Source organism: Salvelinus alpinus, chromosome 3 (genome assembly GCF_045679555.1).
Source record: "Salvelinus alpinus chromosome 3, SLU_Salpinus.1, whole genome shotgun sequence".
In the NCBI taxonomy this organism is placed as follows: Eukaryota; Metazoa; Chordata; class Actinopteri; order Salmoniformes; family Salmonidae; genus Salvelinus; species Salvelinus alpinus.
In genome coordinates, this window is record NC_092088.1 from 92993005 (window position 1) to 93006477 (window position 13473).

General features: G+C 43.7%; 2 protein-coding genes across 3 annotated transcripts in view; one reads left to right on the top strand and one right to left on the bottom strand.

The window, feature by feature from the left end:
• wdpcp (WD repeat containing planar cell polarity effector) overlaps positions 1 to 3015 on the top strand; it is a 257819-nt gene extending 254804 nt beyond the window's left edge. The window contains exon 16 of the mRNA XM_071394507.1: positions 2011 to 3015. Coding sequence (XP_071250608.1) covers positions 2011 to 2120 — 110 coding nt within the window. The 3' untranslated portion in view covers positions 2121 to 3015. The remainder of the gene's footprint in view (positions 1 to 2010) is intronic.
• Positions 3016 to 6005: 2990 nt separating this feature from the next.
• On the bottom strand, positions 6006 to 13473 carry otx1 (orthodenticle homeobox 1). Of its 2 annotated transcripts, XM_071394513.1 has the most exons (5): positions 13299 to 13465; positions 13090 to 13188; positions 10635 to 10823; positions 9862 to 10013; positions 6006 to 7799 (listed from the first exon to the last, which is right to left on the bottom strand). In XM_071394513.1, the coding sequence occupies exons 3-5, from the start codon at positions 10729 to 10731 to the stop codon at positions 7053 to 7055; spliced, it is 996 nt and encodes a 331-aa protein (XP_071250614.1). In that variant the 5' UTR covers positions 10732 to 10823; positions 13090 to 13188; positions 13299 to 13465; the 3' UTR covers positions 6006 to 7052. The 2 variants fall into 2 exon arrangements, with proteins under 2 accessions (XP_071250614.1, XP_071250616.1); XM_071394515.1 differs by having other exon boundaries at positions 13090 to 13473.

Consider the following 13473-nt stretch of genomic DNA (forward strand, 5'->3'; position numbering starts at 1 on the left):
AATAGACTCCCCACTCTTAAATATACCAGCCACCTGAGATGGCTGGAAGAGATGAGCCTATGAGAACAGTGCTATTACTATACCGGTGGGGCGTGGTGTAGTGGGGGAGCGGCCTTGTTAGCGGTTGTAAATTAAACTAGCCTCCAGCGTGCGTGTCTTACCCACCCATCATTATCCCTTATCATCCACGTTATCTTGCTTCTGTGCAACAGCTACTTTATGGGGTTTTAAGTTTGACGTTTTAATGTCACGTGCACAAGTACAGTGAAATGTCTTTCTTACAAGCTCTAAACCCAACAATGCAGTAATCAATATCAATATAGTAATATTGTCTCTGTCTGTCTCTCTGTCCCTCTGTCTCTGTCTGTCTCTCTCTGTGTCTCTGTCTGTGTCTCTGTCTGTCTCTCTCTGTGTCTCTGTCTGTGTCTGTCTGTGTCTCTCTCTGTCTCTGTCTGTCTCTCTCTGTGTCTCTGTCTGTCTCTCTCTGTGTCTCTGTCTGTGTCTCTCTCAGTGTCTCTGTCTGTCTCTCTGGCTGTCTCTCTCTCTGTGTCTCTCTCTGTGTCTCTGTCTGTCTCTCTGTCTCGTAGCCTAGCCTATAGCCTACTATATCAGATGTAATAATAGTACATGACTGATGTGTTAGTGTTGGGTACATTTTCCATCCTATTGCTTCCCCCAATCAACCCTTGTCAGATCAGTGATTACCTCAAAGAAGGAAAGAAGCCCTCCATGCACAGTATTAGAACTGGGCCATCCAAGTCAAACACCTTGAGGGGAGCCGGGGTCATGAGGGGAGCCAGGGCCTTGAGGGGAGCCGGGGTCACCTTGAGGGGAATCGGGGCCTTGAGGGGAGCCGGGGTCACCTTGAGGGGAGCCGGGGGTCTTGAGGGGAGCCTAGGAGCCGGGGGTCTTGAGGGGAGCCGGGGCCTTGAGGGGAGCCGGGGTCACCTTGAGGGGAGCCGGGGGTCTTGAGGGGAGCCTAGGAGCCGGGGGTCTTGAGGGGAGCCGGGGCCTTGAGGGGAGCCGGGGGTCTTGAGGGGAGCCTAGGAGCCGGGGGTCTTGAGGGGAGCCGGGGCCTTGAGGGGAATCGGGGCCTTGAGGGGAGCCGGGGGCCTTGAAGGGAGCCGGGGGTCTTGAGGGGAGCCTAGGAGCCGGGGGTCTTGAGGGGAGCCGGGGCCTTGAAGGGAGCCGGGGGTCTTGAGGGGAGCGGGGGTCTTGAGGGGAGCCAGAGTTTTGAGTGTGATGCGAGCAGCATTCAGGGAGAGCCAGCATGTGTTCCAAATGGCACCCTAGTCCCATAGGGCCCTGGTCAAAAGTAGTGCAATATATAGGGAATTGGGTGCCATTTTGGACACAGACTTGGTGTGCACTCAGCTGGGCTTTACCTATCCAAACCTAGTAGCATTACTGTGAATGCACTCCCTGGGTTGTCATGGGGATGAGTAAGCTGCTTTCAGCTAGGAAGGTAGCTCCTTTTTCTCTGGGGCCTGGAGGCTTTCTCTGGGGCTTGGAGGCTTTCTCTGGGGCTTGTTGATGACATTCGAAAGTCAAACATTGTGAGTATTTTTCTCAAGTACAAACTATCTCAGAGGGGGAAAAGTGTCTTGCTGGCTGACCGTGCAAAACGGGTCTCGAAAAAGCTGCCCTGCAACTTGTTAATTACCTCTTGCAACACCACCAATTATCAATTTGATTATTGTACCAGTCCCAGACATAATTGACGCATAAAACAAAACCAAAATACCTGCCGAACAAAACCCAAGGCTGCCCGACAGGACGGCCTCGTATCACAAAGCACCATTGAAACTAGAGCCGTCACTCCTGACTACACCATGTCGGTACAGGGTCGTGTTCATTCGGCCCCAAACGGAGGAAAAAAACAGACAAGCAGGCAGGGACTACTTTGGACTTGTCCAATCAGAAATGTTAATTATCCGTTTGCGAAACGCTTTGCTACGTTGTGCACTAATGAACACGACCCCGTTAAACTCTGTTTAACCTCTTCCTCAGGTAAGTCTCCTCCCAGGCCCGGCCCCCTGCCGTCTCGCTCTTCAGACCGACCTGTGAAGATGCTGAGGTCTGGCGACGCTAGACAGCCAATGAAAAACAAGGTTGGATGAGAAAAGGAGGAGGAGAACTGTCCCAGCATGCAGGTTGTGCTATCGGTCCATCTCAGGGAAGGTCCACTGGATCTCTCATACACATAATCTCTCCGGCTTGTCAGATCTCCCACACTCACTCTCCCACACTCACTCTCCCACACTCACTCTCCCACACACACACTCTCCCACACTCACTCTCCCACACTCACTCTCCCACACTCACTGATATAAATCACATTCACGTATGCCAAAACAACAACAACAAAAGGTCCAGCACAGTTCACTTCCTGAATAAGATAGTTGGAAAAACGTCAACAGGTATTTGAGCCTATCCAGGGGATATGCTTCCAATGGCACCCTATACCCTATATAATGCACTACTACTGTATATGGACCCTGGTTAAAAGTAGGGCATAGGATGCCATTTGGAACGCAGACCGGGCTCACTCAGGCAGAAAGTAGCTAGGCCATAGGGTCAGTTGACACTGAGGGATACGGTGACCTGGCGATCCAGGAGGGAGCAAGAGGAGGACATCTCCAACCCACATGGAACCTGTTGTTGACTCAATACGGCCACATGACGTCATCCCCACGGACACCGTCTGAGGCTGTTGATCCCATTCAGTAATATAAACGGGGTGGCGGGATTTAATGACTGACCAGCGGATTGACTTTGTTGCTCTCAGAGACACCGTTTACTTTTATATATGACTCTGGTTGTCCTTTTACAGACTATCATCTAGACAATTGCATGTAGAAAAGCTGTTTTAAAATGAGCTTGGATGGTTCTGACAACATGAAAAGGTCACTTTGGAAGAATGAAGTTTGTGTTAAGTTTAAAGGAGTGATCGTAAAGTCATACACTGTACACATTACAGGCCCGTAGAGCATTAAAGTCCCTGGTGCTAACATGGTGGAGAGTCCTGATTGTGTCCACATTGTGTTCACATTTTCAGACAGCTGTAGATGATTAAAAGACTCATTGAGAACTGATTGTGATCAGATCTTCCAAGTATAAACTGACAAGATCAGGACAAGGGACGCATGTTAGTGGCGGGTATAAACGTGACTAGAGAGGATAGACAGCTAAGAGCTAGAGTTTATCTGTAATGAGAAAGAGCCACGTTAAAGCGCGATTGACACTTAAAGGCAATGTTCCCGCGTTAGCGGAGACTGCATTTACAGTAAACGCTGCATATATCGGCTCAATCGGAAATTACCTTTACATTTCTATTGCAATCTGTAACACTTCAGAGATGCAGACTGAGTAGAGAGCCCTTTAAGGTCATTTTTCGATTGATACATGTTTAGCGTTTACCGTGAATGTGGAAACATTGCCTTTAAGAGGGGCATAGCTGAAAATGGACAATGGGATTTAATATAGCCCTAAGGTTTGACCTTTACACCTAAAAGGCCATGGCAAAAAAAATGTGTGCTGATCTATTGGCTGTTGCCTGCAATTTCCTGCTCACCTCACTTAGGTTCAAACTGGTGTCGCTACATTGAGCTTTTAGTGGTAATATAATGAATATGCAGAGAGAAAATACAGCAATTTAGGCTGTGTTTACACAGGTAGCCCGAATCTGATATTTTGCCACTAATTGGTCTTTTGACCAATCAGATCAGATTTCTTTTGACAATAATAGGGCAGAAATATCAGAATTTGCCTGTCTGTGTAAACACAGCCGAAATAATTCATTACAGAGCGTCTCTTTAAGGCTGCGTTTACACAGGCAGCCCAATATTATACTCCAAGACCAATCACAAGTCTTTTCACGTCAGATCTTTTTTGAGCTGATATGATTGGTCAAAAGATCAATTAGTGGGGGTAAAAGATCAGAATTGGGCTGCCTGCTTAAAAGCAGCCTTATTACAGCTTTGAGACTTTGAAAAGACCGATGTTTTGTATAAGCATGCGAGTAGCCTAGGCTGCGTGCATTATCTACCTGACTTAAATTAGAATTAACAGGATTTGAAAAGCCATTCAAGGTTATTGCTTTGATGCAATTAAAATGGCAACATTCACTAAATCATGCCTCGTTTTCTGTATGAAATTGTACATGCTATTCTATTGCCTTATCAGAAGTTGTGTAACTAACATATGCTGCCATTGCCAACATGTGCAAAGCCAATTATCCTAGTCATATTTTACAGTATTTATTTTTTATTATATAGCATGTATTTGTCTGAACGAAAAGGACTTTATTTTATTTCATTGGTGGATGTTTAAAACAAAACGAGCTAATCCAGTCCCTTATCCCTTGCGTGATTAGTTTATACAGAAGTAATGGACAACACAGGATAGATAGTGAGAGAGTATGGAATATGCGCGTTGAAACCGAATAGGGCAACACATTACATAATCTACTTTATTCATAATTAGAGAAATCTTATGAAATAATAATTCGCAACAGTATTTTAAAAACGAAATGGTATCCTTATGTTTATTAATCGTCTAAATATAGGAGACATAGGCTACTATTTATTTAACGAAATTATAAAGTAAGGGACCATGAAACCGAGCGTTCTGAAAAATGTTTTAAATCGAAAGTTCCACCTGACCTATGCGTCAAACCAATTCCGTTGTGCCAAGTCCAATTTCTAATTCTCAAGTCCTGGTCGTGTTTGTTGGAAAGTGTTTCACGTAAGAGCACGAGGCTACAGAATACTCGAATTCCTTCAAATAAATACCCAAGACTGGTTGTAAATGTTTGATGCAAATTTGACAAATCCCTCCCGCGTGTTTGTGTACAATCGCGGTGTCGCAGATGTCTCAAAGCGCACATAGGCATACTCGAACAAACACGTATAATGTTCTAGTTAGCAAGAGGCTGCGCATTTCAGATGGCACCCTATTCCATTTATATTCTCCACTATGGAGGAAATATAGGTGCCATTTGGGACGCAATCTAGTGTGTTTATTTAGCTGCTACTGCATCCTATTCATCATTAAAGGGACACTCTGGGATTTGTTGATTGGTCCCTTAATCAACTTTCAGGTTTGTTGCAAATAGATGGCCCTGTGTATCATGCCTGTATTCCTACAAGAAAGATCCTGTGCCGCTAAAATGAAATAGTCCAATTCAATCTATTATAACTCCAAAGCCTACAACTAATAAAGAACGGTGCCTTGTCAAAGATTGAACTCAGAAGGCTACGACCAAAAACAATGTTGGATCTTCCTCCCTTCAAGACCCGTCTTCCTCTGACAGTATCATTATCCGCGTGGCCTTCGCACACTGTTAAAACATGCACGTCTTAACAACCTTGCCAAAACGCTGCCGATTTTCCCTTTTTTTAATGGGTTTATGCCCTCGAGCTGCCTCTCTCTCCGCTTTTTGACCCGCTAACCCGGCCCCACCTACGTAATTACCGCATCAGAGGCGGTGAAATTCTTCCAGGTTCTTTTGGATAAACGCGACTCTCGGCGCTACACTGAAATACCGCGCGTTTGTAATTATATGCGCATTCAATTACTCCGTGATCAAAATGTGACAGACTCCATATTTAAAGCGTTTTAACGCTGCATGTCAGAAGAAAATACGTTTAATTTCCCTGAAGCAATAAGTGATTTCAGCGTTTCAATTTGACCACAGGGATTAAATAAACAAACACTCTTAAATGTAAAATGTCCTGTAGGGCCTACACGATGTATTTTAACTTGTTTTAATTATGGGAGTCATTTGCATCAATTCACCCCGTTAGGCCTACACTTCGTCTAATTAACATTTCAACAAGCATATAAAACAAAGTGTGACTTGTTTACATGGAAACCTACATAAATTAGGGCATAGGCTATGCCTACCTGCACATAAAACCAGTACAGGCACCTATATCAGTCCAAGTCCAGCACTGGGTGAAACCGTAGGTTAATTCGGGTCAAACACAGAATCCACTAAGAAGTATGGGTTAACGGATCTTTATTGAATGGATAAGGGTGGTCGCCTTGAGATACAGTCAACATTTCACTGGCATCTTGGAACAGCAAATCCACATTCTTAAAAAGGATTCATTTGACTCCAACAGGAAGTCAAGTGCTATTGTTAAAATATGTCAAATTTTACGATTGACAAATGCGGAGAGTTAGGAGGTATGTTTGAAATATTTTTTTACTTTTAAAAGACTGCAATCCTGATTGAGCATGATCCAATACATTTTTTGCTTCTATATTTTCTTATTTCGTTTCTCCAAGACATTTCAAGTTGTCTAATGTATTTTTTTTTCTATAAGGAAAACGTATATAAAAACGGAACTTCATGGCCAATTCTTTATCTTTGGAATATTTGGAAAGATTTACATCGGCTATAGTTGTTTCAAAGTTCTTAAACAATTTCAAATTCAGAAACACCAACTAAACGTGGTCACTGTAACTGACCAAAATACATATATACATATTTCAGCGCCTTTACGTCGCTGACTAAAATCTCTTTCATCCTAAAAATAACACATTTCAGAAATAAAAACAGGATTTGATTGGAAATGGATCGAGGTAAGCAGCGCGTGCACTGGCACGGTGACGGTAGGTAATCCTCATCGTTCTAGAGACAGACGTGAGTGCATCGCCAGAGCCAGGACAGGAGGACGATAGTGGTCACAGAAGTTTGGTTGAAACATTTGTTAAAACAGTCCATAGTTAAAAGGTCGAAACATTTCTTCATTGAACAAAAGTAAAAACGTCTTTTCAATCAAGCCCACAGCCCTCTCAAGTTGTTTTCATAAGCGTAAAAAGGGACCGTTTATTGAAAATAATAAAAATAAGTCCAATCAATGAGCTTCTGTCCATCCAAACTATAATTGCTGTTACTTTTTAACGTTGATATACTTTTTTCTCTTTAAAAAAAATCAACAAATGATGAGTGAGGAAACCAAATAGGAAGGGAGAGAAAATACAGAAGGGAGAAAAAAAAGTAAACCAATCACAAGACATGAGTCCCCTGGTCTTTGTAGTCCTCACAAGACTTGGAACCTCCAGGAGGCCTGGTCTTTGTAGTCCAAGCAGTCACTGGCATTAAAGTTGAGTTTCCACGAGGAGGCCGCTGTCTGCTCTTTATAATCCAAGCAGTCTGAGCCATTGAAGGCCAGGCCGGAGCCTCCGTAAGCCTGGTGGTGATGGTGGTGGTGCCCTGAAGACTGACTGATGTGGTGGTGCGGGTGACCCGACATAGAAGAGGCCGTCATGGGGCTGAGCTGGTGGTGTGGGTGAGAGTGCATGGGGGCCAGGTAGGAGCCGCAGTCCACCCCGCTGAAGTAGGAGCTGGACGGGGTAGGGTTGTAGGAGCCGTAGCCTGTCGTCTGGTTGTAGGACATGGGATAGGAGGCGGCGGCCGAGACCGACCCCGAGACCGACCGCTGCATGCAGGAGGCGTTGGACGGGGGTCCTGGGGGCTCGGCGAGTGGCGGGGCGGAGGCGGGTGTTAACGGGCCGTTGCCCGGGGAGATGGCGGGACTCCAAATGGACGAGACGGTGCTGATGGAGGTAGAGGTGTTGCTGAGGCCCGCCCCCGCGTGATTGGTGGAGGAGGAGGAAGAAGAGGAGGAGACTGCGCTGGAGACGGCAGGCGGGGTGAACTGGCCGCTGCTCTCCGACCCGGTGCTCTCCCTCGCCGGAGATGACTTCTTCTTAGCCGGACGGGCCTTGGTACTGTTGCCGCTCTGTGCCTGCTGCCGACACTTCGCCCGTCGGTTCTTGAACCACACCTAGAACCAAACAGAGAATCAACTGTTAAAGCCACACCTAGATCCAAACAGAGAATCAACTGTTAAAGCCACACCTAGAACCAAACAGAGAATCAACTGTTAAAGCCACACCTAGATCCAAACAGAGAATCAACTGTTAAAGCCACACCTAGAACCAAACAGAGAATCAACTGTTAAAGCCACACCTAGAACCAAACAGAACCCATCAACCATTAAAACAGAACCAAACGCAACCAACCAAGTGTTAAAGCACACCTAGAACCAAACAGAACCTATCAACCATTAAAGCAGAACCAAACGCAACCAACCAAGTGTTAAAGCACACCTAGAACCAAACAGAACCCATCAACCATTAAAACAGAACCAAACGCAACCAACCAAGTGTTAAAGCACACCTAGAACCAAACAGAGAATCAACTGTTAAAGCCACACCTAGATCCAAACAGAGAATCAACTGTTAAAGCCACACCTAGATCCAAACAGAGAATCAACTGTTAAAGCCACACCTAGATCCAAACAGAGAATCAACTGTTAAAGCCACACCTAGATCCAAACAGAGAATCAACTGTTAAAGCCACACCTAGATCCAAACAGAGAATCAACTGTTAAAGCCACACCTAGATCCAAACAGAGAATCAACTGTTAAAGCCACACCTAGATCCAAACAGAGAATCAACTGTTAAAGCCACACCTAGAACCAAACAGAACCCATCAACCATTAAAACAGAACCAAACGCAACCAACCAAGTGTTAAAGCACACCTAGAACCAAACAGAACCTATCAACCATTAAAGCAGAACCAAACGCAACCAACCAAGTGTTAAAGCCACACCTAACCAAACCAAGAGTTAGCAACCCAGCCATCCGATACAACAGGCTCTCGCAGTACATTTCTAAAGGGAAAAGGCCATGAGGAACAACATTATGGAGGTAAATTGGTGTTATTAGGTATCAATGTTAATTTCCACCCAGGCCTGTTCCCTTCTAGCAACATGAATCTCTAGTTTCATACCTTGCGTCTGTCCCAAATGGCACCATATTCCCTACATAGTGCACTACTTTTGACCAGGGTCCATAGGGTGTCCCATAGGGCCCTGGTCAAAAGTAGTTCACTATGTAGGGAATAGGGTGCCATTTGGGATGCCACCCTTGTAGATAACAGGTGATCGAGTTTCTCTTCAGAGCAGAGTAACTCTATAGCACCAAGAGGGGAGGATCATGTAGAGCATTTGGTTTCACACGCATTCTAACAACAACTTTAAAATGGTGAGAGGTTGGCCTTGGGGCCGACCTCGTGCCTTTTAAAACCCATTTGCTCAGAACATGAGTAGCCTATAGGACTGTGTGAGAGAGACTGATGTTCAATTTAACATAGCTATATCTAAATATATATATATATATACCCATTTGCTCAGAACATGAGTAGCCTATAGGACTGTGTGAGACTTGTGTTCAATTTAACAAAGATATATCTAAAAAAATATATATATATATATATATATATATATATGGCATGTCGGCACCCTGAAGAAGGCAAAGTGATGCCGAAACGTCAGCCATTGACCCAATAAATTACTAGGAGTTTATCTGTGGAGGAAGAGACTATTTTTATGGCATCCAACAGTGAACCTTTAATTGGTGTTCATATTTTAGGTCTAGTCATCACTACCCTGGATGGCATTCAGCTTTGATAACAACAACTATAAACTACAGATAAGAAAGACCACCATTCCTCAGATATACATATAGTATTGGCTATACCATGTGACTATAGAGGTTACCCAGTCAATAGGTCACCAAAGCACTAATACAAGCTCAATGACTTGGGAAACGTCATTGCTGCACTATTGAAGCTAACTCCTAGCCGTGAGAAGTATGGCTCAAGTAAAGTCTTTTGTTTTCCATGGAGCATAAGAGGGGGCTACAGGGGTGGACGGCTATACTGTGCGTCATTGAGTTGGTTACAACAACCCTAATCCTTGAACCAATCCCTGAGATGAATGAATCGCTGTCTTCCAGAATGCAGAGCGAATGCAGTTGTAAAAAAAAGTTGGCATTTTACCTGGACCCTGGATTCCGGAAGGTTAATTTTCAGTGCGACCTCTTCGCGCATGAAGATATCCGGATACCTGGTTTTAGCGAAGAGCGACTCGAGGATGTCCAACTGCGAGCGCGTGAACGTGGTCCGTTCACGACGCTGTTTTCTAGGCGTCGCTGAAACAGAAGGAGCAAAATATTTTAAATAAAAGCTTTAAAATGATTTGTCTATTTTGAGCAGGAACACTAATCATATTAAGACAATAATTCGTGCCACTTGAGCTAGTCTATTTTTGTCCTACCAGTCAACATTTCATTATGTTATAATGAGATAAGAAATGTCAAATTGTATATCAATATTCGATGTAGCCTACCAACTATAACAAATAAAACTATCCAAAAATACAATCGATTTTTAGGCTATTTATTTTCACTTTTCCATGACTAACCATGCGTAAATCCACTTCAAATAAAGTTTGATTTCGAGTTGTAGCCTATTACGCTCAGAATCAACCCTATCTTTATCCAACATGTGTTGTCCTCCAGCCCGGACCGGGTCTAAACCGGCAGCGAGCACACCGCTGACATTATCGTTGGCTGTTCAGACATGTTGTATGTTTGGTTACTGACTATAGGTTGCCTACAGGTTTGTCCTTATTGGTTCCATTTGGAGAGAGACATCTCAGAGTGTGTGAGCCCCGGGCGATGGGCCGTGCACCGAGCTAGCCTGCCATCCAGAACCGGTTTTGCTAACACATTCCACTCAAACACGGGCGGATGCGAGGCGCTTGTCCCTACCTGGGTAGCCCACAGACGGGTGCAGTAGGTCCATGGCGGAGCCGCTGAGCCCGAGGCCATTCATGCCGTAGGGGGGCTGTTTGAGGTATGACATCATGCTAGAGGCAGTCACGGGTCCCCCCAGATCTTGCCAATAGTTCGATTTCCCCCGATGTTGCAGCTTGACGAGAGAGGGGCCGATGTAAGTCACTGCAAAAATAAAAAATGTATAGATTAAGACAAATAGTTCGACGTAAATCACTGCTGGATTACGACAAATAGTTCGACTGGTAAACAATGGTCATATGCTGTACTTTTAATACACGAGAAAACCCTGTTTGGTATGAAAATTGCAATTTTTTTATTGAACTAGTCAAGTCAGTTAAGAACCCGGCCAAACCCGGACGACGCTGCCCTATGGCTATCCCAATCACGGCCGGATGTGATACCGCCTGGATTCGAACCAGGGACTGTAGTGACGCCTCTTGCACTGAGACGCAGTGCCTTAGACCGCTGCGCAACTCGGTTTTCAAAACTTAAATGACTTAGTCTTTGGCAATTACGCACTATTTCTCTTCCTTTCAGATGGATTGGAAATGGCCTGTTTATGATTTACAAAGTTTAACGAAATATTGTTTAGTTAGACATTCCGTGGTCTACAATTAATATTTTCCTCTTTGCTTCTCTGAATTTAGACCTACAGTACAGGTCTGATTTATTATTCCCAACTATAATACTCACTATCATTAGTCTTGAAGCGTGTACGTACGTATGTATGTATGTAAAATAAGCTTAAGAAAAATGTATTAATTAAATTAATTTGCTTGTTGGTTAAAACTGCGTGGTTTATGTATGGCTTTTTAAAATTCGTATAGTCTACATGGAACATAATGTATTGTTGGTGTCTATTCTACCAAAAACCATCTGAAGGTGTTAAACTAGCAATATAAATCCATTATTCACTTTTTATTAATATGTGTGGGCCGTTTCCTAGAACCCAAATGATAAACTAACGTCCGATGCCTTGTGTCTGAACTGGATAGGCCTGATTTGACTTTATCATAATTGTGCATAATCTCCATTTTGTCGTTTATCCCATCTTGTTGAATAAAATGTTACAAATAGCCTAAGTGTTGGGCTATCGGTTTGATATTCACCCCACTTGAATCCGTTGGACTCAATTACACACCGTCAGTATGGGCCATTGTCTCTACCCCGTGGCATGTAGGCTGTCCAACTAAATAACCCAGAAAATAGTTATATATAAACTATTTTCTGAGTTGATTTAGTTCGATGAGAGCTGTGTCCAACTATGGTGCTATGGGTTAATAATTCCAGTTTGAGAAATGTTTTTTGATAGGGCCAAAGAAAGTTGCTCTGGTCCGGGGTTGTGTACGTGCGAGTAGGCCTCGTTCCCAGAGTCTCATTTATTCTCAAACTAAGTCAAATACAGTCAAATAGAAACTCAGTCTTTGAGCCCTCAATAACAACCATTAGGGAACAATTGTTTTGTTCGGGCTCATTCTATTACAAAAAAAGTTAGTTTAGCATAAGTACAAAGTGGTGTCCATTAGTAGCCCAATAAAGCTGGAAAGGTATAACCTAAAAACATGGCCACACTTCACTGTATCGGTTGGATGTTGACATTTAGAAGCCAACATTTCACTTGCCACTTCCAATTATCGTTAGGCTACTAACGTGCACGGAGGGGGGGGGGGGACACAATCCAAAATTAAAAAAACTGGAAATTAAATTGACGTTAACGAGCGGAAACTCATCTCTTCTATTCATCGAGATGACTATCTGGCCCCCGTGCTGTGCGGCCCAAACCGCGGCTCTTATGTCTGTGTATTCGGACGGTTCTTTAAAACGACATTTCCAGCCCCTGCTCTGTTTAAAGAGTGATTTGAAAAGGCGACATCTTCGTGCAAATGAACCCAATTAGAATTTAGATTAATCCTCGGGGGTGAACATTTCAGAAGACTCCTTATCAGCTAAATAAATTTAACAAAACCCCATACACGCCTCTCCAATTATCTACTAAGTAGTTTAGACATTTTATCACCCCCCCCCCCCCTAAAAGAAAATAGCATGCTTCAATTGGAATGAAAATCTAAAATTATTAGGCCCTAGTTACATTCGAGGAAGTTGACAACTCGTAAAAAAAAAAAAATCGATTTCAACTTGAAGTCGCCCACTCAGGGGATTTGACAAGTATTAATTGATCATTCATTTAATAATAGATTAGACAATGGGAGTACGAATCAAAACGCGCACATATTGTTATAGGACTTTATTAACCTGTATTTCCTACTGGTTGCGTTGTGTGGCAATCGGAGACAGTGATAAATGTATACAGGCTGTGTTTATTTGGCTTAAAGGTTGTTTCAAATGCAGGACAAACTCATTTACGCACAAAGAAGAAGGCTTGAAAACCTATCCTCCAACTTCAATCTAAACCATTAAAGTAACGTACCTTTTTCTCTCCTTCCTGTCCCCAAGCTTCTCTCCTTTAGTAGCCTGGTAAAGGCGACAAGATGAACCCAATGCGGCTATCCACCAATACCGAGGAAGTCTGGATGGCAACCCGAAGAGAGAGAACTCAAGACGGCAACTCAAAAACAAATACAGCGCAAACTGTGCATTATGGAGAAGAGCTGTAGCCTATTGGTTCTCACTTCTAACCCAGCACGTGCCCTGTCGTTGTTTCCCTGTTAGTCGATCGTGAAGGTTTCCTGGTTTTTAAAAACCAAATAAATCAAACTAATTTGCTTGAGTTTTGCGTGGTGTCTGTCACTGTGATTGCTAATGTAGACGGATGGAGATTGATCACATTCCCACTACCCTTGCCCCTCTATGA